This window comes from Prunus mume, linkage group LG7 (genome assembly GCF_029339155.1).
Source record: "Prunus mume cultivar Tortuosa linkage group LG7, ASM2933915v1, whole genome shotgun sequence".
Lineage (NCBI taxonomy): Eukaryota > Viridiplantae > Streptophyta > Magnoliopsida > Rosales > Rosaceae > Prunus > Prunus mume.
Genome location: NC_142704.1, coordinates 9136751 through 9162812, shown reverse-complemented (window position 1 = coordinate 9162812; position 26062 = coordinate 9136751). Strand labels below are relative to the sequence as shown.

The 26062-nt window shown below is 37.6% G+C and overlaps 7 protein-coding genes across 7 annotated transcripts; 2 read left to right on the top strand and 5 right to left on the bottom strand.

Annotated features, from left to right (window-relative positions):
- Nucleotides 1–1518: 1518 nt before the first annotated feature.
- On the bottom strand, nt 1519–5075 carry RPA70B (RPA70-kDa subunit B). The gene is made up of 12 exons (XM_008241790.2): nt 4825–5075; nt 4359–4505; nt 4103–4270; nt 3828–4005; nt 3442–3712; nt 3261–3363; nt 3055–3179; nt 2857–2935; nt 2629–2773; nt 2341–2501; nt 2130–2250; nt 1519–2016 (listed from the first exon to the last, which is right to left on the bottom strand). Exons 1-12 carry the CDS (start codon nt 4953–4955, stop codon nt 1816–1818), a joined length of 1830 nt encoding a protein of 609 aa, XP_008240012.1. The 5' UTR covers nt 4956–5075; the 3' UTR covers nt 1519–1815.
- Nucleotides 5076–5677: 602 nt separating this feature from the next.
- LOC103338575 (uncharacterized) lies at nt 5678–8204 on the bottom strand. Its single transcript, XM_008241791.3, has 4 exons — nt 8126–8204; nt 7910–8028; nt 6346–7451; nt 5678–6197 (listed from the first exon to the last, which is right to left on the bottom strand). The coding sequence occupies exons 3-4, from the start codon at nt 7398–7400 to the stop codon at nt 5975–5977; spliced, it is 1278 nt and encodes a 425-aa protein (XP_008240013.2). The 5' UTR covers nt 7401–7451; nt 7910–8028; nt 8126–8204; the 3' UTR covers nt 5678–5974.
- Nucleotides 8205–9891: 1687 nt separating this feature from the next.
- EXO70E2 (exocyst subunit exo70 family protein E2) lies at nt 9892–12211 on the top strand. The gene has a single exon (XM_008241792.3). It carries the CDS (start codon nt 9944–9946, stop codon nt 11900–11902), a length of 1959 nt encoding a protein of 652 aa, XP_008240014.2. The 5' UTR covers nt 9892–9943; the 3' UTR covers nt 11903–12211.
- Nucleotides 12212–12389: 178 nt separating this feature from the next.
- Nucleotides 12390–14080, bottom strand: PS2 (Presenilin-2). Its single transcript, XM_008241793.2, has one exon. The coding sequence runs from the start codon at nt 13903–13905 to the stop codon at nt 12574–12576; it is 1332 nt and encodes a 443-aa protein (XP_008240015.2). The 5' UTR covers nt 13906–14080; the 3' UTR covers nt 12390–12573.
- A 787-nt stretch (nt 14081–14867) lies between these two features.
- Nucleotides 14868–17225, top strand: LOC103338578 (uncharacterized). Its single transcript, XM_089041184.1, has 5 exons — nt 14868–15004; nt 15793–15946; nt 16067–16135; nt 16328–16434; nt 16551–17225. Exons 2-5 carry the CDS (start codon nt 15802–15804, stop codon nt 17019–17021), a joined length of 792 nt encoding a protein of 263 aa, XP_088897310.1. The 5' UTR covers nt 14868–15004; nt 15793–15801; the 3' UTR covers nt 17022–17225.
- A 399-nt stretch (nt 17226–17624) lies between these two features.
- LOC103338579 (uncharacterized) lies at nt 17625–21927 on the bottom strand. Its single transcript, XM_008241796.3, has 3 exons — nt 20104–21927; nt 19189–19610; nt 17625–18621 (listed from the first exon to the last, which is right to left on the bottom strand). The coding sequence occupies exons 1-3, from the start codon at nt 20993–20995 to the stop codon at nt 17824–17826; spliced, it is 2112 nt and encodes a 703-aa protein (XP_008240018.2). The 5' UTR covers nt 20996–21927; the 3' UTR covers nt 17625–17823.
- Nucleotides 21928–23385: 1458 nt separating this feature from the next.
- PSP (3-phosphoserine phosphatase) lies at nt 23386–25837 on the bottom strand. Its single transcript, XM_089041425.1, is given in 8 exon segments — nt 23386–23781; nt 24039–24092; nt 24170–24319; nt 24480–24573; nt 24950–25057; nt 25140–25272; nt 25601–25729; nt 25732–25837. Coding segments are annotated over 8 exon segments (894 nt in total). The 5' UTR covers nt 25832–25837; the 3' UTR covers nt 23386–23655.
- Between the last annotated feature and the right edge of the window lie 225 nt (nt 25838–26062).

Here is a 26062-nt window from a genome sequence, read left to right as displayed (position 1 = left end):
TTATATCCGTCTTTTGTTAATTTGTTTAATAAATAGTATACATCGGCTGTATACTTCCGTCTTTTGTTAATAAAAAATTGTTTAGTAAATAGTATAGCCGGATGGCTATACGTTATATATTATATTCGAAAATTGTAGCCGAACGGCTATACCTGGGTCTTTTTTAAATGGTTCTCAACTTTTCATAAATTGTATAGCCGTGCGGCTATATGCTTCAAATACATAATGGTAGTTTATCGCATACTATTTATATATGCTTGATATACAAACTATTCTTTTAAAAAAAATATTGTCATCCGGCTATACTATTTATATATACATATACAAACTATTCTCATAGTATTTTTAAACTATTATATATGCTTGATATACAAACTATTCTTTAAAAAAAAATATTTTCCCCCAATTTTCTTTGATAGATAAGAGTAGTTTATCGCATTATCCATTACTATTAGGTCATTACCTGAGTCTTTGTTATCCCCGTTTGGCTTTTTAACTTTTCTAGAGTTATTATTTGTATAAAGAATTTAGTATTTTCTCGTTTGATACTAATATTATACATGTACATACATATTTTTCACTAATACTTCCAATTTTCATATAATACTTCCTTTTGATTTTTTTACTTTTCCAGAGTTATTATTCGTTTAAAATTTTTAATATTTTCCCGTTTTCAATAATACTTCAATTTTTTGTACATGTCTTAAAGGCTCAGTAAAATATAAGTTTTTTTAAAAAAGCAAACATACAATACACGTATTGTATACATACATATTTTTCATATTTAACACGTGGTTTTTACAAAGTTTTCAATAATACCCACAAAATTCACATATTATATACATAATTTTCACATATTATTGAATAAAAATAATATATATTAAAATATTAAAACAAGTTATTGTAAAATATTATATAATAGCCGAATTTTTCAATTGTAACTTCCCAAAATTATAATGTTTTGAATAAGTAGTACAACTGCGCTATACTGAAGTTTCATTCCAAAAAGACTTAGGACTCATTTGGGACTGCTTCTCTAGGAAGCACTTCTGCTCATAAGTGCTTTTAACAAATGCGTTTTTATTATAAAGTTGTTGAAAATTTTATTAAAAATCAAAATGCTTCCTGAAAAGCATTTGGAAGTGCTTCCTGAAGAAGCACAGGGTAGGTGCTTCTCCAAAAAGCGCTTCTATTACCCAAAAATACTTTTAAACTTTTTTACCAAACGCTGTTAAAAGCACTTTTGGTTGTCAAAAAGCGCTTTTAGCCCTTTCAAAAGCATTCCCAAACGAGCCCTTAACCTTTTGTTATACACAAATAGCTTACTTTATACACAAGTAGCTTCTTAACATGTGTCACCGAATTGCTAAATTTATGGACCGTGGCAACGGTTGGTGGTGCTTTCACAAATTACCAAAATAAATAAATAAATAAAAACCAAAACAAAAAGCTTAACCCTGCTGTCAAAAGTCAATCTGTTTAGTTCTAATACCAAAATCGCAGGGAAGAAAGATGAAATTGAACGTAAATGCCAATCGCACAAAGGATTATAAAGGAACTCCGTTTATACAACTAGATAAATATCAAGCATTTCTTTTCTAGAATGCAACAAAACCCACCATTTATACAACTAGATAACCAACATTTGCAATTAATCCCAACTGCCTTTTTTCCCAACATGTAAAAACTAAACCAGTAATATCTTAAAGGCAGAGATTAAAAAGGTACAAAATACATTGCCTGCCCAAACAGACACCATCCTCATCTTTGTTTGTTCTCTATGGGTTTTTGCACACTTTCCATTAGACAAGTCTTCTATTGGGAAGCTTTCATCTTTGATATCTCTTCTAGCAAAAGCTTTGATTCAGCAGCAAAATCCACAGGAGCAACTGCCCTGGCAGTTATCCTTTTCCTCTTCTCGTTATTGTACTCATTCTGAGAAACACTGACCCTAAAAAGATGAGGAACCCAAGTAGCTTGTTTCAGCTTCAGTTGGTATACGTTTTCCTCTCCCTCCTGAAAACGTAAATCTTACACAAATTAGAAACCAGCTGCTAATCTTTCATGGTTAATCTAAGACATGTTATAACTTATAGGCACAGTGAATCAAAATCATAACTATAATATACCTGTGATTTCAATTTGTCCAGCTCATCTGCAGAGCACCCAATAACCCTCTCTGCTTCTTCATTAAATAGAGAAAGATATGCTTCCCCACTTGCGTCAGTAACTCTTGCAACTAATATATACCTGGAAAGCGAGAACAAAATATAAATGAGAAAATGGGAATCTGTATAAAATACCATTAGCATACCATAATATACTGAACATATATCTTACCTTAAACTGCATTCTTCATCATTTTTCTGGCACCCTTCACACCAATAACCAGACCCAATAGCTTCAGTTACTTTCTTGTTGCAAGTTTTGCAAGCACGGTACCACAGTGCCTGATCAGGCCTGATGGAACTTATAAACGCTTTAACACTGAAAAACACAGGCTGCCCCAAGACCAAAACAAAGTATTCAGTACGATGACAAATGAGTTTTCAACCCTACCATAAACTTCAAGGTTTTCATGACTGAAGATTCTTTTGTAACTAGGAGCTATTGATATAGAAGTAATACCTTATCCTCACCCAAGGATGGATCATCAGATATATGAGACAAGGAGACTCTGTCAGAGTACATGGACCTTGCTCCATTCTTGGCTAAAGGGCTCATACCATTGCCAACAGAGGCCAATGAAGCCCCTTTACCTTCAGAATCATACCTGCCAATTAAGACATTATAATCATTGATTGTACATGGATATAAAGAAAAGAGAAGGTAATAGCCTATTGAGGAATATCTTACCAGGACCTCAACCTCTTTGCTTCAGGTAATTCAGGATTGACTACTACTGTGCTCCTGCTCAGTGTTGACAATGACACACCTGCAACAATATATTAAAGACTGCATCAAAAATAGGAACTTCGATTGTTTATGGCTTTTTTTTTTTTTCAAATATGCATAATTGCTTGAACTGTTACTGAGTAAACTTTTATTAGCTACCTTGGAAGTCTCCAACTTTGAGGGACTTGATAGCAACTATGGGAGATTGATCAGCAATGTCAAGCAGTTCCTGGCCTACACTAGTTGCAAGCTCACCCCACAGAGAAACCACAACTGTCTTTTTCCTGCAGTTCAGATACCAATTGTTTCAATGTAAAACATTCACATATTGAAGTAGTAGTAAGCAAGGAGTATTATAGGCTTACGTTTCATCAGCAATGGTAATATCACGCTTTGGAATACTCTCATTGTTGCTCTTCCTTCTGATGCTCATCGTAGGAGACACACTTTGAACAACTCCAATGACATCTGAAATATAGGGCAAAAATGAGTAAATAAGAAGATAGAAACACACATATATAACAGATCCTGAGAGTGTCTGCTTACCCACAAGCTCCTTCCCATTAACATGGGGACCTAACATATCAACTGGAACAAAATTGAATTTTGTTTCAGGAACAAAAGCTGCTTCATTGATAGCTTCTTCAACCTCAGAATTCTCATTTAAATTCATTTCATAATCATTTTGCACTGTCTTAAACTGCTTGTTAGCAACCCTTAGAGATCCCTTTGAAATGTAATAAACCTTCCCTAATTCAAACTTCTCAAAGAACTTCTTTGCAGCTTCATTAAACATTGTTGCTTGAATTTGTGTGCCCTAAACCAAAGCAAACAAAGTTTACACAAAAGTTAGAATCATTATGTCATGTACATCTAGCAAGGAAGAAAGGGTTATAAGAATGTCAGAAAACTCAAATGAGTCTTTTTCTTACTTCTTCATCTGTTAACTCCACATTGAAGACACAGCCTTCACCCCTAGCATTCTTGTAGGTACGCATAGTACCCTTGTTTGTAACACGAACCTTTATGGTCCAATTTCCTTGGTAAGGATTCAAGGAAACAAGCGGATGAACCCTCCGGGTCATGGCCATTCGCGCAGCCGGGGCCATACTGAAATGAATCCACACAAAAAGTGGAATTGTCAAAACACACAACCATGAATTCTAACACACAATTACAACTGATTGACAACAAACAAAACACTTACTTTCCATTCTGCTCATGCACAATTTGAGAAGCTGATTTGGAAACCATTTCTTGCTTGGGTTTCAAAATAATGCCAACTTCTCCACTTTTCACCTCACTTTTGACCTCATTTTTTATCTCCGTCTCAAGTGCGGGTGAGACCACCTCGCATTGTTTTACAAGCACATAGCTGAAACAGCAAAACCAGAACCAAACTTTAACATTCAAATTCCGATAATTTGAAAGAGACAGAGAGATATAGAGAATTGATTGCTTACTTTTCAGACATGCCAGGAATCTCATTAACAGCATAATCCAGAATGCGAACGAGACCCAGGTTCTGAATGTTCCCAGAGGTAATCTGGGAAGCCAGCTGGGAGGAGAACATCCCCTTCAGCTTCATCTTTCCATCACTAGCAGTAAACCTAAAACCAAATTACAATTACAATAAGCTAAATTAGATCTGTTTTTTTTTTCCTTACAAAGCAAAACCAATCAGACTATACCCAAGTTCATTCAAAACTCAAACAACTTTATCATGAACAACTCTATAAACTTAAACACTTCAATTCTCAAAGCTTGAAATGCAGCCAGATCTAGATCTAGAAAGGGGTTTCTGAAAACCCACAAAGAAATGAAAGGGAAAAAGAAAACCAAATAAACACAAAGCTCCTAATAATTTCAAGGAAAAAACCCAAACAGAGACAAATTTATATTGGATTGGTGGGTGAAGATAAAGCTCACTTGTAAGTAATGCCCCTGGGACCGAGATCGAGGACCTGGATCACGATATCGGGCCGCTCAACCGACCCACTTGGATCCGGACAGGCCAAAATGGTCGAAAGCGCATCTGGGGTTGGTCCTAGGTTCGCCATTCTCAGCCCTTTCTTTCACTCTGTTGCTTTCTCTCTCTAAAATTTTGGAGGCGATTTGGGGGGAGATAGAGATAGATAGAGAGATTATATGATATGACATGAGAGTCTCTGTGTTGGAGTTGGGGTTTTGTATAAGTGGATTTCGGCGGGAGATTTTTTGTTTTTTGAAATCATTTCCCGCAAGGCTTCCTAAACAATCTTTTTTTTACTTTTTTGGCTCCAAATTTACCTTTCGTGTGTTTTGGTATTTGTGGACTGGCGCGCTCCAGCGCCTGTGCGAATTCCTTCTGCGTTTTACCTTTTCCCCTTATGTTGTTTCTGAAATTCACGATTGGACCATCAAGAATTCTGGTACTTTGTAGTTGGGCTGTAATATTATGGGCCCTCCACGTTGGCATTAACAATTGGACCCATAATTTCATGTTCTTTCCCAAAAAAATATATATATTTGACCCCAAATATTGTTGGAGTTTTTTTGGGGATTTTTTCGAGTAATCTTTAGCTACTACATTTTTATATTACACTGTGTACTACTTTTCTGATAGAGGTGAATCCCTCCCAACAATACAATGAGACCCACCTCTATTAGAAAGGTGGTATAGAATGTGGTATAAAAATGTGATAAATCTAGCATTTCTCTTTTTTTTCACTAATATATATGTTTCATAAAATCATAAACAAAATTAAAAAAACATGAAAAGGGGAACATGGTAACACTGACATGGAGTGAAGTCTTGCATTATCGTGGATCAAGTATTTACATTCCCTAAGACACATAGGAAATACCTAAATGATTCGTTTAATTATCTATTAATGCTAAAAAAAACATGTTTAACCTCACATACAACTCCAATGAGAAAACAAGAGATGTCTGCATATCCATGTGTAATTAATGTACAACAAGAAGAGAGAAACCACTAAACTACAAATGTTTTTTTTTTTCCTTTTGTTGCAATATTGTTCAGAACTTTTTGGAAGGGTTGAAGTTTTAACTGTACCACTACCCTGGACAACGTCTCTCAAGAACAGCATGATGGGCAACAAGAGAAGCAGGACAGCCCCCATCTGCACTTTCCTCCATTTGGGGCTGGTTTTGGGGTCTGAGGTGATGATCCATTTGGACTTTCTTTAGGTGTTTGTGGCCGCGATTCTCGTTTCGACTTTGGCTTTGACGGCGAATGTTGCCTTTGTTTCATTGCATCTCCCCTCAGTGAACAGCTTACGTCTCCCTCCCCTGCCAATCTTCATGCAACAAAGAGAGATTCAGCTGTTTGCTCAACATGCCAAGGTGCACAAATATATATTTCTTGCATTGGTTTTTTCTTATTCTTTAAATGATTAATTTACTTCTATGTATTTTGAGGATGTAGATTATTGTTAAGCAACTTACATTGGAAATGCAAAAGATCTTGTGCTTCCATCTGAAGCATGAGAGAGGCAAGCTGAATGATATTTTCCCTCAGCAACAGAGTCATTTGCTTTCTCATGAGTTTCTGCATTTTCCCTTATAACCTCTCTCATGGTTGCTGCAGATTTTGCTTCAGTTACTCTTGGGCTTGGTTCAACTTCCTCCTCCAAATTGCCACTTTTCTGGGAATTCTCAGCAGCAGACTGCTTTGATGGAGGCTGGTTGCTTGAGAAATCAATATTACTGAGGTTGCTACCACTAGGCATAGGCATGCTCACTTCACCAGGCAAACCCAGCTCACCAGATTTGCCCAACCAAGGAAACTGGTCTTTGGTGAAACTCATATTCCCCATCTGAATGCTGAACAAGGATTCATTGGATGCAGTGCTCCACTCCAACGGGGCTGTGGATTTGTTCCTAGCAAACACATAGTCAGGGATCCTATATGAAGAAGGGTCACCGGGTCGCTCCATCACCTGCGTAGGAGGAGATTCTGTTGTTGCTGATGCTAAATCATCAACCTCTGGCTGAGAAGGTGGTGCTTCTAATCCATCACTAGGTTGCTCGTTCTTCGGCATTGAGGCTCCTAGATAATCCTCATCAGCATAATCTGAACCTTCCTGAGAGTCCACAAGTTTTGTATGGCCAGTGGAACCTTCTTGGGACATACTGGTTGCATTTGTGCCCAATCCAAAGTCGGTGGTTTCAGAACAATCAGATAGAGAGTGACTAAAATTTTCTCCTCTGGAGCTAGAAGCATTAGCTTCACCTAGAGTGGTAGCAGAATCTGTCCTCAAATCATTCAACTGATCAACTTCACCAAGAGTTGTAGCAGAGCTTGTCCTCATAACATTGTTGCTACTTATTCCGCCCAGCTCCAAAATTCCTATGGCATTGTCCTCCTCGTCCCGTTTTCTCTGGCCGGTTGTGCTTTCAGCAGGGGATTCTGTGGCTGCTGCATGGACAAAGTCTGAAGATGTTGACAGAGGGGAGCAGGAGGGGGAACTTAAGCTTTTACCCTCATCTGCAGATGCCATAACTAAAAATTGTTGTAATTATGGCTCCACCCGTCCAAAACCATGGGATTTCTGTAAAATGAAATAACAAAACAATCATAAGCTCACCAATCCAAGCACATTCGCAGGATTGAATTCTATATGGAACTATGGATCCCGAGAGAGCTTCTTCATAATGTTTGCCGCCCAAATTGTGGGAAACAGGAAATGTGACAGATTAACAGGTAAACTGGAGAATTATAAACTTAAATGCATTCATTTGATTGACAACACAAATCAGAATGCATTCATATTCAAAACTGCATGCTAAACTTATATCCTTACTTGAAATTAAGGGGAAAAAATTAATCCAAAAACATTATATTTCAAACATAATCTATGAAAACATTGGAAAGAGAAGGACAAACATTACATTTCAAACGTTATATACATTGCAAGAACAAGAATTTGAGATTAAAAACAAAAACCCCATTGAAAATTTAAACCAAAGAAAAAAAAAATGTAACAACTTGTATGAAAACAAAACTTACATGCAAAACCAATGCCAATGAATTAACGTCCGCCCTGAAGAGAGAGAGAGAGAGAGAGAGAGACTGCCAATCTCCCGGCCCTGAAAATCAGCAGTCTCGGTTTTGCATTTGACGTCAACCTGTGGAGTAACGGGGGTAAGACTGAAAATCCAAGAAAACCCCAAAATGAAATGCGCAAAAACGAAAATGAAAATGACAGTGAGGAGAGAGAGAAACCTGGGGAGGATTAAAGGGCCTTGCATAGACTTAGGCGTTGCTTCCTTTCTCTCCCTCTCTATTTCCATATCGCTCCTCCTCGTCTTAACTAATTTCTAAAATCCAAGGCTGTCTTTGCTTTTTTTGTCATTTATTCGGTATTTACCTTAATAATATTCCCAATAATATTTTCTTATTACATAATAAACTTTACTTTATCAATTAAAACAGTGGTTTTATTTTATTTAACAAAGTTGTCATATTTTAGGTTTTTTTAGCTGAAAAATATGACATTCAAATATCGACCGTTTGAAAATCAAATTAAGAGCGTTTATCGTTACACTCCACCCAATTCGAAATCATCAAATAATGGAACGAAGTTGGCCCAACTCGAACTTTTTCATTGTCTGGTTGGGAATTATGGCCCAATTGGTTTTACATCCATAATATAATTCTAAGCAATCATTAACCCACGGTTGGTTTTCATTACTTGTATTTTTGTCTTTACTTGGAAAGTAAGAAAAGGAGGCAGGTTCATGTGTGAACGGTGGAAACAATAGTTATGGTCAAGATGTTTATGAAATTTTCACGAACTTACCAAAGGAGTCAATCTGTTTATTATTCAGCAGAATTCCAAGAACGTTGCTTTGACTCTTGAGATTGAGAGGGTTTTAAAATTTGCTAAGTGGACCACAGGTGGCGGAATGGAAATCAAACCCTTAGGCTCACCCCACTTTGAACCTACTACTAGTTAATTAATTTTATTTAGTTTCTTGTTAAGTCTTAACAAGCGATCTTTTTCTTAATCAGGCACACAAAACAGCTAGCCAATGTACTTTCAGTGAGGTTGTTAATGGCCAAAATAACACACCCCGGTTGACAAGCAGGCATTGGACTTTGAATACATCAACTCGTAAAGGAAGACTTTAACAGTCCAAGTTTCTAGCTCTACTCCTTTTTTTTTCTTTTTTTTCTTTTTTTTTTTAAGTACAGACGATAGTAAACTACAAAAAAGATGAGTTCCTCACAGGCACGTACACAAGTAATATGTCATAGGAATTTCAGACCTCTTGTCTGTAATTCAAGGTTTTTTTTTCATGTTTGCTCCCAGTAATTCAATATTTGATAAATATGTAGATGCTATATATAGACACACACACGTATATACAAAGTAAACCAACAATTGTCATACTAGAAAAGTCAATGGTCATTGCAATGCCAACAATATAATATGGTGGAAGAGATTGCATGTAAAGAAAGTTAATTTAGGAAGCTACCATGAAATTTTGAATGCCTTGGCCAACCCCACCAAGTATTTTGAATGCCTTGGCCAACCCCACCAAGTATTTTGAATGCCTTGGCCAACCCCACCAAGTTTCATGTCCATCTCCCCTCAAGTTTTCTACAATTTGATTTGTCTACCATCATTTTCCCGCTGGAGCTTTTTTTCCTTCAAAAAATAATTCTCTGTATCTCTCCCATTCTTGGACCATTTCTTTCATCAAACAAAACGCGTAGTTTTTAAGCTTTTTTGTTTTTTTTTCCAGTTCTCTGTGGTTTTTGGAAAATTACTTAATCTGGGGTTTCAGTTTATGTACCTGTTTTCACTGAGGATCCAAGAGAAAGAACAGTTTTTGCAGAGATAATGTCCCATATCAGTTCTACTGTAAGTTCACAGATTTTTTGTTTTTGTTCTGAATTCTAGTGTGTAATTAATCATTAGGTTCCCTTTTTTAGTCACTAAATTGCAGTACAAATTTTTGGGGGAGTTTTAAGTTTATACATTGAGGCTTCTGTTTAGTTGGTTACTTGCTTCTTTCTTTTGGCTTTTCCATCCGCATGGGGGATTACAAATCATCTTCCACCCCAACCCATGAAGGAGAACAACATCTTATTGCAGCAGCTCGGCACATAATGCAGGCACTTAGGTCAAGTAGTTTCCTAACTGATGACTTGAGAAAAACCCTCTCAGACCTTGAATCTCACTTGTCTGCCATTGCTGCAATCACTGAAAGCAAGACAGAAGAGTTTTCTGAGTTTGAGAAGCGGCTCAAAAGTGCCGAGGAAAAGGTTTTCAGTTGGGAGTCAAATGATCAAATAATGATATGGGACTCTGGCCCTGTGGAAGCTTCCAATTATCTAAAATCCATTGACGAAATCCAAACACTGATACAAAACTTTACAAGCTTGTCTGTGGATGAATATGGGAAGCACAAGGAACTTTTCTACCGAGCGGATAGTGTTCTGCAGCTGGCAATGTCAAGGCTAGAGGAAGAGCTCATCCATATTCTTGTTCGTTACGAGCAATACCTTGAGCCTGAATACATGTCTTTTCGTTTGTCTGGAGCAGATATTGTGTACGACGAGTCCTTTGATTCAGTTGAGGAAGAATCTATTGAGGAGGCATCCCAGAGAAACAGGTATAGCAATGAATCAGATGACTATTATGTTGTAGATTTGGTGCAGCCTTTGGCAATTCCCCATCTCAAGTCCATTGCAAAAGCTATGTTTGCTTCAAATTATGGCTATGAATTTTGCCACTCTTTTATCAACACAAGGAAATATGCCTTGGACGAGTACTTGGTTGTTCTTGGTGTGCAGATATTCAGCATTGAAGACGTGCTGAAAATGGAGTGGACAAGCTTGAACTTGGAGATCAAGAAATGGAGCTGGATTATGAAGATCATCATTCGGGTCTATCTTGCTAGTGAGAAACGGCTCTGTGAGCAGATCTTGGCGGAATTTGGATCTGTCAGTTCATTTTGCTTTCTTGACATCTCAAAGGCCACAATGGCATGCCTCTTGAATTTCGGTGAAGCCATAGCCATGGGATCCCGTCGGCCAGAGAAGTTGTTTTCCTTGCTTGACATGTACGAGGTTCTTGCCGATCTTCTCCTGGATATAGATGCTTTGTTCATGGAAGAGACTGGTTCTTTCATGAGGATCGAATTCCACGAGCTTATGAAGAGCTTAGGCAATTTAGCAAAGACAACATTTTTGGAATTTGGGAATGCCATTGCAACATCTAACACATCATCAAATCCATTCTCCGGAGGTGGCATTCATCCTCTCACCAGATATGTCATGAACTACATCAAGACCCTAACTGAATATGGCAGAACACTTAATTTTCTTATCAATGATCAATGCATAGAAGATTCAAATCAAGCCCTTGAGCTGGAGGACAGGCAAGGCATAGAAGATTCATTCTCTTCTGCTTTTTATCCAACAGCTCACCACCTTCTGTCGATCACATCTACTCTAAAATCCAGTCTTGATAGCAGATCCAAACTATACAAGGATGCCGCTTTACAACATGTTTTCTTGATGAACAACATCCACTACATGGTCCAAAAGGTAAAGAGCTCAAAGCTCATGTTTTTCTTTGGAGATGAGTGGATAAGAGAGCATATTGCTAAAGTCCAGCAGCATGCAACAAGTTATGAGAGAGCTACTTGGAGTTCAGTCCTTTCTCTGCTAAGAGATGATAATCAGCGGTCACATTCTTTCTCAAAGGCGAGTTTTAGAGAAAGATGCAGGGCTTTCAGCATTGCATTTGAGGAGGTGTACAAGAGCCAGACAGGGTGGTCTATCCCGGATCTTGAGCTTCGGGAAGGTCTACAAATTTCAACTGCACAGAATGTAATCCAAGCATATCGGACTTTTGTTGGGAGAATCTCTGGCAATATCAGTGATAAAGACGTTAAGTACACTGTGGATGATCTGGAGAAATATCTTTTCCATCTCTTTGAAGGGTCACCAAGATCGTTGCACCATGCGTTTATACGCAGAAGGTGAAGCTTTGGTAGTTTACTTTTTAGGTTTCAGGTTGTAGTGTTTCAAGTCTCCCTTTCCAATGTTTTTCCCTTTATTTTGTCAGGAATTTAGTATATGTAAATGTAATTGTTTGTATGCCTTCTGATCAAATGGCTGTTCATGTACCCTTATCTTCGGAGGCTCAAGCAGAGGCGCGTTTACTTATGTTTTCTCATATGAACCTGTCAGATTTTCAGAAGCAAAATTAGGCTGTAATATATTGTTGTTTGTCAGCAGCATTTTTCTCCTTCTGTAGTAATATCAATTGGCTTTACATGCCTTCCCATGTTATTGAATTGTAGTCATACAATGCTTGCTTACCCCATGAATCATATATTGACAGAATAAACCATTGAAACCACAACTGCTGTGCTTTACCTTCAATATCAGCTGCTTAATTAAGTTTTTTTTTTCTTTTTGTGAATTTCCCTTGGCGGAAACAAAAAAGTCGTTTCACTATGAACAGAAATAAGAAAAGATCTTGCTCTTGTTTTGAACTGTTATAGCAAAGCTCTTACTGGTTCTGTATATGCAACAAATTCACAGAAAAATACAAGTTGCAGCAATCAATCATCAGTTTCATACAGTATACTCTGATGCTTTACATGTGTTGTGTAGCTGCCCATCAAACTTGTACAACATAATTTTTCTGTCTAGAACATGATGAGGTTCAAAGAACATTGTACAACAAAAACTTCAAGCAAGAGCCGGGTCAATATATAAAACACGACGCCGAGCATTATTGACACAGGAAGAGCAGGCAAAGCTTTTTGATACAAAGCCAGCAGCATCAAAGTAATTCCCAGACCACCTATAATGGCAAGATAACATGCATACACTGTCATAAAATCATACATTGCTGCCCTCCCAACCAAAACGCTGTAGAAGATGAAGTCTCCCAATCCCAGCTTGATTGAACCAGAGGACCCCAATCCAATACCCTCCAGCACCAAACTTTCACTTGCCACAGCATCTTCCCGCCCACGCTGCTCAACATTTGTTATCCGTTCTAGTAATGGCGCAGAAAGCTCTTGATCCCTATCCGGAATTCGCCCCTCTTCGGCTCTAACCAAACTCGAATCATTATGGCCACTGCCAAACTCACCAGGATTTGAATTTGAATGTGAAGTATGATTGGCATTCACATTAGAGTTTGACCTAAAATTTCCATTCTCCGCCAAAACAGAATTGATATTATCATTGGAATGAGGCCCATTATTCGAATCCTCATTTCTCCTATCTCTCCAAACTCTCCTCTGACGCACACTCCCACTGGAATCATGAGAAGTTACTGGCCTAGCCTCATAAACCAAAGCAGGAATCTCTTCATCCCTAGATATTGCAAGCTCTACCAATAGCCTTAATGGCCCAACAGGCAACAAAACCGCAGCGAGATCATACAAGGCCATGGCAACCAATAGCACCCAAGTAGTCCATTCAGGCAATAATGTAAACCAATAAGCAACCAGCATTCCAATAACAACCAAATATGCTTGTGTGACAAGAATTGCCATTTTTGACATGAACACAGCCAAGACACCAACAACAGTAAAATTGAACAAAACCAGAAGAAATGTGATAGAATCAATGGGCACATTGAAGTCTTGAATCAGAAACAAGGCAATTTCACCGCCCATAAACCCCAACACAACAAAAGAAGAGAAACCCATGTAGATTTTCAAGAACTCAGTGCATCTGAGATAGAAAAGAAGGACCAAAACGAACGTGACAACAGTGACAACAGCAACAAACACAAGGGAGTTCAAAACGGCACCTACGAATTTGTCCCACGAAGAGTCTGAGGTGGCCTCAGTGTAAGCAATGGTGGCTATGGAGGTCACTGCTTCTGATGAAGATGAGTCCGCGTTTAAGATTGTTACCAAAATGACCACTAACAACATACAGATTGATACTGGTGTGATGATTCTGATAAGTTCTTCGCCTAGAGATTCAAGAATGGTTGTGGGTCTTGGATTTTGGGCCATTGGGTATTCGAAAATTGGATCAATTTCGGTTCTTGAGGGTACTCCGATTGATGGGTATTTTGAGATTTGTCCGGCACTTCGAGGGTTCAGCTTAGAAACTTTTCGCAGGTTTTGGTTCTTTGACTGCTTGACCAGTCGATGGAGATGAGGGAGAATTTTAACCGCTCATCTATCTGACTTTGTGCTTTACTTTTTATTTTTAAAATAATAGGAAATAGTATTTTTCTTATTTAAGGAGGAAGGAACTAATTGGCTCGCCTACATGCCATCTTAAATTTGACTCCACCGTCTTTTAATTTTTTAATTTTAAATACAAGCAACAATCTAACTACATATGTACCGTCTATCAAGGTGTTAGTGTTATAGGTATGAACCTGAAATCATTGATTTACAAATTAAAACCATTTTTCACTGAATTATACCTCGTTAACTGACTCGACTATCTTTCTTAAAATAAAAAGAGCAAAAAGGATTTTTAGTATGACTAATAGAATTTGTTTATATGACTAATATTTATAAATTTTCTATAAGCTACTTATCTAAAGTTACAAAATGTGGTATAGTTTGTCAGTGTTTTCTGTAGATTAATTATCCAAATAAAATCTCAATTTTAAAAATCATAATTGTAACTGGAAATTTCCTAAATAACTAGATTGTATCCCATTTGCCTTGTTGGTCAATGGGCTTGCTTGTATCACATTTCTTGTAAGTTCTGTTTGGGCTTCGGCCCGCTAATTGGTGGTTAGAATTTTAAATGCGAAATGAATATTTCTACGTAGGCATAAGATGAGGATGAGGCAGATATTTTTGAGGTTCTTTAAAGGGGGATTCTCTGGCTGTCATAAAAACTCTAAAACAACCCAATCTTAACGTCCCACGTACACGCAGTAGCGCGCAACTAACATATACGACCCTCACCGTCACGGCTCTTATCCAACGGCTGTAAATATGACCCCTAATTTGACGGATCAGATTTTCTCGAGTCCTCCATATAACAGACCCCGAATCCCATTTCTGATACATAAACCCTATTCGAATCAAAACCTTAGGGTTTTAGTCGGTCCTTGAACGCAGAGTGACAGAGAGAGAAGCGGACAAGGTACGGTTTGACGAGGCTTTTCTCACTCATCGCTTATGATTGTTATTATTGTGCTTGTCATACTTTTATGTTCTTCGGTTAATTTGTTGTTGCTATTCGCTGCGGATTTTTCTTTCTTTGTTTTGAAGTGATTTTACATTGTGGGTATTTGGTCTATGATCCATATAGACATGTATATATGTGTGCGTGGGATTATTGTTTATAGGGCTCTGTTAAAGATGAGATTTTGATTGCTGGCTTGTGTAGTGGATATTTTGGCAACGTTCTCTTTTGATTTGTCGAACAAGGGGTGAAAAAACAAAGTTGTTATTTGAGATTTTCCGTTTGGTTTTGTAGAAATTTTTCAAAATGGTTTATTTCCCTTCATCTTTCTGAGTTCTGTGAAAAATGAAGTTTTGATTTCTGAGTTTTGAACCTTTTCGGAGCAAGGAAGTGCAATATATGCTTATCAAATGAATATTGTTTAACTTATTGATTGAGTCACATTCTTATTGGTTTGTTTTGTTTCAGTAGTAGTAGATGAAAGAGCATGCGAATGATTTTTATAATCATTGTTTTGGGTAGCTTATAAATGGCTCTCTTGTTATTTATTAGTAAAGTATTCGCATCCTGTGTGTACTTTTTAACACAATTTTAGATTAAGGGTTCTTATACACAGACTTAATTCGACATTTCTGTTGACATGACTATAACATGTGTAGTCTTCAACCAACAGAATTGATTGCTGTATCCACTCTTATTATTATAAATATCTGTCATTGAACTTGTTTGCTTGTGCTTTGTTTTAGGTTATTGCAATGGCTTTCTTAAGTAAAATTGGGAATATACTCAGACAGACTGCAAACAAGCAGATCAGATCTGAATTATCTCCTTTCAAACTGTCCATCCATCAAGCAGTAAGATGCATGTCAAGCATGGCGAGTTCAAAACTCTTTATTGGAGGTGTTGTCAGAATTCCTCAAGAGTCTCAAATATGATTCCCCTCCTCCCCCACTACGGCTGCCCCCCCCTTTCTCTGTGTGGCGATTTTGTGCTAAGATGGTCTCAGTTTTTGTAATGCAGGTATTTCGTACCAGACAGATGAGCAGAGTCTGAGGGAAGCTTTTGCAAAATATGGTGAAGTTATTGATGGTATGCCATGGTCTTAATAGTGTTGTTTTGTGAATTCTAGACAAAATTAGACATCTGGGACTGTACCTGGTATTGTAAATGCATAATGTTGAAAATAATGCATTCAAAATTATCCATACACTTTGCAGTAGCTATTTGTTTTAATGGAGTTTGAACTTCTGCAATAATTTGGTGCTCATTGACTTCTTGTAGCAAGAATCATCAGTGACCGTGAAACTGGTAGATCTAGAGGATTTGGGTTCATCACTTTCACCAGTAGCGAGGAGGCATCCAGTGCCATCCAGGCCTTGGACGGGCAGGTAGTTATTTTTGTGAAAAACTTTGCTTCCTTCTATTTTTAGTTGTTTCCTCATACACCTTTATAATTGTTAAAACATTCGTCTTATGTTAAAACATTTGTCTGGAAATCCTCTAGGAGCTTCATGGCCGCCGAGTAAGGGTGAATTATGCTACTGATAGGCCTCGCCCTAACTTCGGTGATGGCGGCTACAGCGGAGGTGGTGGAGGTTATGGCGGCGGTGGTGGTTATGGTGGTGGTGGTGGTGGTTATGGTGGCGGCGGTAGTTATGGCGGTGGTGGTTATGGTGGTGGGAACACTGGTGGAGGATATGGTGGAAGTGGAGGTGGCTACAGCAGTGGTGGTAATTATCCAAGTGGAAACACTTTTGAAACTGCTAGCACTGGAGGTGCTTTTGGCAATAGCAGCAATTTTGGTGTTGCTGGCGGTGTTGGTGGTGCTGATGACTTTGTTGGCGGTGCTGACAACAGCTTTGGCAGTGGTGGAGCTCAATTGGGAGAGAACAAAGGTGGTTTCAGCTTGGATGATCCATTGGAAGGAAATGATGGGGATGACATTGACGGCGGCAACTTTTGCAAGAGGGCTTGATTATATTTAGATGAGGAGCAATTTAGTTTGCTTCTCCGCAGAGCTACTAGTAGATTGTCTTTTTGTTACAGCTGAATATTCCCCCTCCCTGTCTTCCTGAACTATTAATTTCGTTTGTCGGATTTTTCTGTGAATTTCATGCACCTTTTAGCGTGCTTTGTCAACTAAGGACCTGGATTGTGGAAATAATTGTGATTCATGGTCTCCCGTATTTTTCTTTTAAAATGACATAGAAACTTAAATTGAAGTGCAATAATAGGAGGAAATTGTTGAAATGCTTGATAAATAGTGTGAAAGCATCGGTTTCATATTCAGATTCTTGAAATGAATGATGAACAAAAGGACCTCTTGTCAAATCTATTACGAAATTGTTCAATGTTGAAGAAAAAAAGCAAAATATGTCCAATGTTCAGCAAAAAAGAGCGAAGTCGACAATTGTACAGCGAGAGGGGGGCAGAATCTTTGATTTATTTCAATTTCCCATTTGTGCATGTCCATTCATTAAATCAAAATGGATACCACAAAAGTTTTCCTCTAGAACTGAAAGTTGCAAACACAGGGCTGTAAATCTTATGATTCCTTGGACAGGAGAAACAAGGAAAGTGAGACAGAAATGGAAGAGCATATAAAATTGAAAATATTTGAACAAGTTTCTGATGACCGGATAAACAAAGCCTTGAAAAAAGAATCAGTAAACATCGTTAGAACAAATGACAGATTAGCTTAGCTATAGAATGAATACCTAACCTCTTCTATACTTTGTATGGATCTATACACTGCAAAATTTGATTTCTGTTTCATTTTAACGCTCAGTCTCATCCATTGATTGGAACAACCACCTTTGCGCATTCAGGACTACAGGAGAACCTTTCTTGGTCTTCTCCACAATCTGCATTATCAATTGTTTCTCCATCTCTGCATCAGAATCACTATGCTCTTCCCCAGTTACAGATGTGTTATTTGAACTCTGAACCCTGGAAATGTGCTCCTCATCCAACATTCTTAATTTGCTCTCGAAGGAAAAGATATCCTCTGCTAAGGTTTCCTCTTTACTGGAAGCAAAATGTCCTATGGAACCATTTACCTCATCACTTTGAGTTTGACAGGGGTTTTGAGCCCTGAATGTTTCAAAAACTTGACAAGGCGAATCCTCCTCTTCTGACTCACTGATCTTCATCAACTCTTCGTAAGCCTCATTGTATGCATCTAAAGCTTCTCCTGATAAATTCATGACCAGAGGCTCCGCCACAGTTTTGCATTTTTCTTCAGAATTTGTACTTTCTTGGATTGTGGAATGTATACAACTTTCTGAGAACCCACTTCCACAATCCTCGTGGTTCAATTCCATGATCTTGACCTTCCTTTGGCTGTTCTCTAGAGCTGCCTCAAGCTCCTGGACACGTTCTTCTAGGCTTGACTGGATAACTTCATGCAGACGCAAGCTAAGCTCTCTAGGAGAAACTGCATAGTTTGCACAGTGATGAGCTGTAGAGGCGCGGCTTGCCTCTTCATTTGACTTGGGTTGGGCAACAGCTAAACCACCAACGATGTCAGCTCTCAACTCGCCTTGAGCAAAATCTGCGATTAAGTCTGGGTCAAGCTGCACAAATTTTCATCTCTGTTAGCACTTAACAAGAATTTGATGAGATCATCACATTAGCCAAAAAAGTTCATTTGAATTAAAGAAAATAAGTAATGGGCGGGTCCTATGAGATTAAAATTCATTTCCTAGAAAGACATGATACTAGAACTGACAAAGAAAAAGAAAGAGAAAGCCTCATTAATGTTTAATATAAATACCTAAACACCCCAACAATCAAACGTTACAATCAAATATCTTAATTCTTAGCATTTGGTAAGTTTTATAGACTAGCAAGGTCCATGGTATGAAAATACTAGCATAAGTAAAACAGAATGAATATGTTTGAAGCCTTGTAAGCAGAATTAATAAAATTGCTGTTTTTTCTTTTCACTTAGTTTGAAGTAATTATTTGGATGATTCCACCCATGAAGCTGTACAGAAAACCATTTGAGTAATAGGAAAAGGCCAAATGTATATTTAATACAGTGAAGTACTTGAACCCAATGAACATATAGATTCAATGTAAAACTATAATATAAAGATGTGCTGCTTAAACATAAGAATACAAATTATGCATACACTGACCTCGGTAAGATCAATCAATCTTCTCTCTGTAGTAGAAGTATTCACGTTTAGCCCCAACCTCTCAAGTTCAGCTTCAAGCTCTGCCTCTATTTTACTCATTGACTCTGAAAACTCTTCTGCTTTCCGGTCATATGAATCTCTACCATCATATTTGTCCATATTCTGTTCAGGAGAAAACGAATTTGGTGCCCTGTCAAAAAATGAATGGTCACAAGTATCATGTGATTCATAATTCTCCTTAGCTAGCTCCTTCACTGTTACTGAATCTTTCATCTCAAGTTCTTCCTCCAGATCCTGAACCAAGTTCTCAGTCTGCTTCAATAGATCTTTCAACTTGTCAACTTCTCGTTTATTTGTTATAAAAGAAGATATTATGCCAATAGAAATCCCAAGACAGAGTAGAACTGGTCCTTCTGGTGAACCTGATGAAGGCAAAAGTATTAGGACATAAACTGTGACAAATTAGAAAAATACCACACACTCACGAGTAGCAATTTAATTACTGGATGGTCAACACAAATAGTAGCTTCACAATTGGTTCTAGTCAGATATGCACTTAGGACCTTTTATTAGTCTCTTGAACTTAGTGACTTAATAGAGCATAATCATATAAACAAATGACTTTCCCTTGCTTAGCAACCTAATAACGCTGGATAATATCCTTTCTCCTGTATAACAGTAGACATAATTGATTTTCCCTTGCTTTGAAAATTTAATATATTTCTTAACAGAAAGAAAATTCCATGACAAGGACAGAACACAAAAACTTTCAAGCAAAGAGACAGACTTGAACAGCCTCTAAAACAAAGACATAGGTTACTCTCATGAAGTGGAATTTTAGTCTATAACCATCTGAATATTACTGAGAATTACACAAAAAATAAAGATACCACTAGAATATGAAAAGACTACCACCTTCAGAATGGAAGTGTTTCCCATTGACCATTTTACTGGAACTGCCCAATCTTCCATTCCGTCCCTTTCCTGTCTTAGTTTTCATCTTCTTAGAGAGATCCAAATAACCCAGTTTCGGTGGTGGAGGAAACCCGCAGACATTTTCATTTGTTTCTAAATAGGCTTCCTTATGCAGCTTATTTTCCTCAATTCCAATATGAGCACTGAAATGATCACCACTACCTCTGCTGATTATTCGGCTTCCATTAGTCACAAACAATGGCCTAATACTTGGAGTGGATGATGATGGAAGGGTAAGCGCATACTCTTCCATTTCAGCACGCTCTTTATATAATTGAGCCATAAGGCAACTTTCTAAGGAACTGACCGGCTTAACAATATGCCTGTATGAATGTTTAGCTCTAATAGAGCTTCTGTTCCTCAGAGGAACATGAGAAGAACCCCTTTCTCCATTTGGAGATTTAGGCAACATGACACTAGTACTGTCATCAATATCATTACTTAGCCAAGTTCCATCCCCATCCTTATTGTCATTTCCTGAGTATACTGGTAACATATTTGATAGAGAAAGTACATTGCAGTCCTTGTAATTTACAAAGCCTCCCAGTTTTTCACCATCATACCCACTAGTAGAAGCCACTTCTGTCCCACAAGCACTTTCTAACAGGTTATTATCTGAAACCATTTTTCTATCTGTAGAAACGGCATCACCCACTTTCTTTCTCTGTGCGAGTCTCTGGAAGGGACGGCTTGGGGACTCAGATTTGTCAAGATTTGCATCCCCAGAAGAAAACTGTAACAAGCTATCCTTATCCCCATTCCTAGAAATATTCTGCCAATACTTAGTCAAATATCCAGCGCCAGCAGCTGCTGCAACCACCCACAAGTCCATATCTGCTGTCCCTTCCACTGAAAAACACACACTAAAAGGATTCCACAAAGCAAAATTTTATCTTTCTTTCAGTTCTCGATATCAACAACCCAAAACCAAAAAATTCCATGAAGCCAAATGTGAGGGGGAAAGAAGTTTGAATCTAAGAATAAAAAATCTTCACAGTTTGGCGCAATTGATTATGAAAATACATGACTAAAAGCCAGCTTTGTAGAAAGTAAAACAGCTGCCCAACTCAACAAGACAGAATTTCCTCTATCAATTCTCAGAATCCAAATCTGGACGATGGTAAATTACTACTTCTGGAGCAGAACAAAACAGTTAAAGGCATCAATATGCAAGCCCAAAATACTGAATAAGCCTCAACTTCTGCAGCAATAAACAATTGCAGAGACAAATTTCTCAAACTCACAAAAGATAATCAACCAAGAGCTACAAGAACAACAGCATATCAGAGACAAGAACCATATGTTCCAAGGAATGCCGAAAATCTAAAATCTACCCACTTATTGATAGCAACCTACATACACTATCAAAGAACAATTTCCATTTCCTCGGAAAACTCCTCCAAGAAGCCACAACCGCAACAAAAGCCCAGGGATGCCTGCCTGGATATCAAAAATCTAAGCTATTACGAATTTGAAAGCAGCCTCTTGGCTCAGAAAACCCATTTGAATGACTACCGCATTGGCAAGAAGGTGAAAATAGCTCAGAGCTCTTCCTCTTCTCGGCGATGGAGAAGCAAGAAAAGAAAAAAAAGCTTAATTTAAAAGAACCTGTGAGTTTGGGAAGCAAATCTAAGAGAAACCAAACTTTCGAAGACGATATTTGGTGAATCTTGAAGAATTGGATTCCTCGGAGGAATAACACCCGTTGCTCTGTTATCTACAGAGGGATACACCACAAATTCTTACATTTGATAAACGAGATCTTTTCCTTTCCTTTTTTAAAACAGAATTAATTCATTTTTGTATTTTTCTTTTTATTTTCTAAGGACGCATAAAATAATAAAATTCTACCCGATAAATATTACTATCGTCTTCTTGATTTTTTTTAAAAATTATGACAAAAAAAAAAAATCATTTTAATTTAAATTCTATATTTTAAAAGAAAAATAATTTTTTATAAGCTCTAAATAGTTTTTTTTTTTTTTTCCCGGTTGGACATTTGGGTAGATCCTAATCACTTCACTCGTACATAAGCTTTTCAGAGTAGGCATTCTTTGAAAGAACTTGGTGGGCTTTTCTATGACGTGCCTTAGATATAATCGCCCTTTACAAAACCAACAAAAAAAGAAAGAAAAAAAAAACATACAAGAAAATGAAATAAAATACCAACCACCTTGTTCATCCATAAGTCAAGATGAAAGTTGGAAAAGCTTTTTAACGCTAACATGGCAGTTGAAAAAGATTGTCTCTTTTGTAGGGACCTTTTGAACTCAATCACCGTTTTAAAGTATAAATTGAAGAAAATAAATGGGTAGGGGGAGGGGTCACAATGTTATGTAAAGTGTAGCCCAAACAAGAGGAAATGGACATATATTATGTGAAAAGGAAAGGAAAGGACACAAAAGGTGGACTTGTTTAACTTTGATTAGCTTGGCCTCAGACTCAAATTCAGACCAAGCAATCCACATGGATGGACCCCTTATCATCATTAACACCACACTTACAAGTGCTTCACAGAGCAACCAATCGTGCGCTTTGAATTATTATATTGATATTTGTCAATGTCCCCTGTTTAATTGTAAGCCCCATTGATTTCATACTTTGCAGTGCACATATTAGGCAAAACCAAAATCTAACATGATATGCTAATGAGGGTTGGTTGAGTTGGGAATGAGCGTTCTCTTTGCTATTCATGCCTAGGTTCAAGTTCCACAGTCGATAATATTTTTTGATGAGTAATATGTAAAACCCAAAAAAATGGCTAAGACCTCCTTTGTACCTCAAAGAAGTCTCAGTATACTCTAACCCTGGGATGGGATAGGCTCCCTTTTGTTCACCGAAAAAAAAAAAAATTTCTATTGATATTGGAGTTGCGATTGATATTGGAGTTGTCTGTTCATTTGCTTTTCTTTTTTCGCAAGTTTCTGGTGCTTAAATGGATGAGGTGGGGGACTAGATCACCAATTCAATGAGTTGGCCAACCACCAGCTCTTTTGATTGATAGACATTTTAACTACCACAAACACAACCCAATGCCAATGAATGAGTGAATAAGAAATTAGGTAAAAGGAAACTCTTGTTTCTTCTTTGCAAGGAAAGTGTTGATGTTTAGGCATGCTTGCACACGGGTCAACCTCAACATCAACACTTTCCTTCAATGTAAGACTTGAGTTTTCTTCTCCCTGATATCACAGATTCACAGATGTATTTTTTGTACAGGACTTCAGGGTAAATGGTCCAATCATTTATATAAACTTTGTAACTAGTATCCCACACAATATATTTTCCCATTCAAGTACACAGACAGTATCCTACAACGAAACACCCAATGCACACTCCTTATTCATCTTCCTGTGATTTTTATACATAGGAAAATGTTACCTTGTACAAATCGGAAGGGTATAACTATACTAATGCAGCAGTGCTGGCAGCGCAATGGAGGAACAATAGTACACGATAAAGAATGAATAGGGCACAAAAGGGTACAGGCTATTAGTCCAAGGAGCTTATCAAGTCTTCAAAATTAAAAACAAGCCAATTGGCCTTTGCCGCTACAGCCTCTCGAAATTGAACACCAGCATAGCAAATGAACAAGTCAGCACCTCCTGGTTGGCGTGCCTGGATATAGAGACAAATGATATTGGATGGAGAATTTCACGAGTCAGCTTAAACAAAATATTATTTCATTGATAATGCTTATATATGAGAGAAACGCACAGAGACACTTGACAAAGAAGTCTTAATGTTTCAAGGCTTCTCGAGCATGGTTATCATTTAGTTTTATATTCATGGCTATATGTGAGTATGTGAGACACAGAAAACACAAACAAATCTTGTTGCAGGATAGCAGTTTGGAAGTTTCAGTGATTGATTACCTCAAGATCAGTCGCACCATCCCCAATCATGATTAATTCCTTGTAAGTATGAGCCTGGAAAACCAGTTTAATCAGCTTTTCAAGCAACATACTTGGAAACTAAAACATTGAACACACGGCCATAGACCAACCTTCCTTATTTGTTGCACTGCAGTGGCTTTTCCACCACTCCTTGAAGTGGGCTCATTTTTGTCAAAACCCAGAAACTCTCCAGATGTTCCAAATAGCAGTTGATTTGCAAACACATTTTCAGGCGGTATCCCAAGAATCGATGCCACAGGCTTCAGAACAAGTTACTCAGTTAACAATTTACAATATTAAAGGAGGATGTTAATTTTCAATGTATTCTGCATCTTCAACTGACAAATGATACATAAGAGAAAAAAAAAAAAAAAAGTAGCAACAGAACAAAGGCACTCATTGAATTATTCAGCAGCATACTTTGATCATTTGACGGAAGCCTCCAGAGACCAAGTAAACATCAGTGTCATTAGCCTTCAGCTTCTTGACTAACTCATCTATGCCAGGTGAAAGCCTACACAGAATTGTACACCACAACCAGATCAGAAATTTTTTGGTCATCAAATTGCCAGAAGTGCAAATAAGCAGACCTAAATCATTTCATTTCTACCCTTTCAACAATATTTCTTGAGGTAAGTATAAATAACCATTGGGAAGTCATTATTTTATATGCTGTCAAGTAAATGTCTCGTACACATCTTTTGCTAATAATGGCAATATTTTCATCTTAAGTAGTCATAACTTGTGTCTTCAAATTCTATAAGAAAAACACAATGATTTTATCAAGACCAAAGTCAAGCTCCAAATTAAGCAAACAAGAAGGCAACAAACCATAGACAATTAAAAGGAAGCCAGCATACACTCAAGATAATCTAAAGGAGCCCTCCTACCTTGCGGGCCTCTCTTCCAGAAAATCTTGGACTTGAGATAGGGAAGGATTAAACAAAGATAGTCTAGCAGCCAAAGCCTCCTCAAAAGGTACTGAACCACTCATTGCCCTGGCAAGGATGAGAACAACAGTGAGAGTTGAAAATTCCACATTACGAAACAGATGAAAGCAATTCCAATAATAAATTTAACCTAGCCGTCCATTCTGCAACAGCCTTTCCAGCTCCACAATATTCTGCAAGTTCATCAATGCCCTCATCCAGGCAAACAGTGCTATCCACATCGAAGCACACCGCATCAGCATTTCTCCATAAATCAAGAACCTCTATGCATTAAAATAAACATCCATCACACAAGGTCATATGGTTCTGAAAGTCTCAAACTATATTTTATTGAGCTTTTTATTTTTAATTTCAAAGCTGAATCCATAAGCTCATACTCTTATGCCTAGGTAAGGCAACTGCTCTTCAGTCTTTGAACATAAATTCCATACAAAATTTCAGTGACGCAACAAATAGTGCCACACTTTCTACCACAAATTATATATTTATGTTGCAAAGCTAAGTTTTCAGCTCCAATGAATCAAAAGTCTCCTCAAACCAATTTTACCAAAGACGCAAATACAAGTTCCCAGGTTCAATCAATCACATTACCTTTGGATGGTTGCATGTTGTCAAAGCGGCTCAATGCGGAGGCTTCTAATGGTTGAATTGAAGCAGCAATTGGGTTGGGTGATTTGGGATGTTGGTTCATTCCAACTCTAGTTCTATTTCTATACAAACTTTTGTAAATTTCAGTGAAGACGTAGGAACAAAAGGAAGGTGCTTTTGCCTCAAATGAGTACGAACTGGGGTGACTCGTGAAACACCCACCAATCCTTCCATGAAAATCTATGTCCAACAAAGAAAAAATAATCATCATAAAGAAATATCCTTCATATCAATCACAAAGGCTCCAACACCTTAAAGAAATTGAAAAAATATTGACATTACATTCAACATTTCTGTTCAATTAACAGAAAGACAACAACCCAACTGTTTGAACAAATGATATTGAGAGAACAGGTAACTAAAATGTCAAATTTAACATATTTTGTGCAAAGTAAATGCAGGTCG

Bases quoted from the DNA above. Each gene is read 5' to 3' on its own strand.
- LOC103338578 (XM_089041184.1), top strand. From the start codon at position 15,802: ATGGCTTTCTTAAGTAAAATTGGGAATATACTCAGACAGACTGCAAAC. The intron at 15,947-16,066 runs GTGTTGTCAGAA...TTTGTAATGCAG, and splicing joins TTCAAAACTCTTTATTGGAG to GTATTTCGTACCAGACAGAT. The intron at 16,136-16,327 runs GTATGCCATGGT...GACTTCTTGTAG, and splicing joins ATATGGTGAAGTTATTGATG to CAAGAATCATCAGTGACCGT.
- LOC103338579 (XM_008241796.3), bottom strand. From the start codon at position 20,995: ATGGACTTGTGGGTGGTTGCAGCAGCTGCTGGCGCTGGATATTTGACT. The intron at 19,611-20,103 runs GTGGTAGTCTTT...TGCCTTCATCAG, and splicing joins GAAACACTTCCATTCTGAAG to GTTCACCAGAAGGACCAGTT. The intron at 18,622-19,188 runs GTCAGTGTATGC...AAATTTGTGCAG, and splicing joins GATTGATTGATCTTACCGAG to CTTGACCCAGACTTAATCGC.
- EXO70E2 (XM_008241792.3), top strand. From the start codon at position 9,944: ATGGGGGATTACAAATCATCTTCCACCCCAACCCATGAAGGAGAACAA.
- LOC103338575 (XM_008241791.3), bottom strand. From the start codon at position 7,400: ATGGCATCTGCAGATGAGGGTAAAAGCTTAAGTTCCCCCTCCTGCTCC. The intron at 6,198-6,345 runs GTAAGTTGCTTA...TGTTGCATGAAG, and splicing joins AGATCTTTTGCATTTCCAAT to ATTGGCAGGGGAGGGAGACG.
- RPA70B (XM_008241790.2), bottom strand. From the start codon at position 4,955: ATGGCGAACCTAGGACCAACCCCAGATGCGCTTTCGACCATTTTGGCC. The intron at 3,180-3,260 runs GTAAGCCTATAA...TCTGAACTGCAG, and splicing joins ATTACCATTGCTGATGAAAC to GAAAAAGACAGTTGTGGTTT. The intron at 2,936-3,054 runs GTAGCTAATAAA...ATATTGTTGCAG, and splicing joins CAAAGTTGGAGACTTCCAAG to GTGTGTCATTGTCAACACTG.
- PS2 (XM_008241793.2), bottom strand. From the start codon at position 13,905: ATGGCCCAAAATCCAAGACCCACAACCATTCTTGAATCTCTAGGCGAA.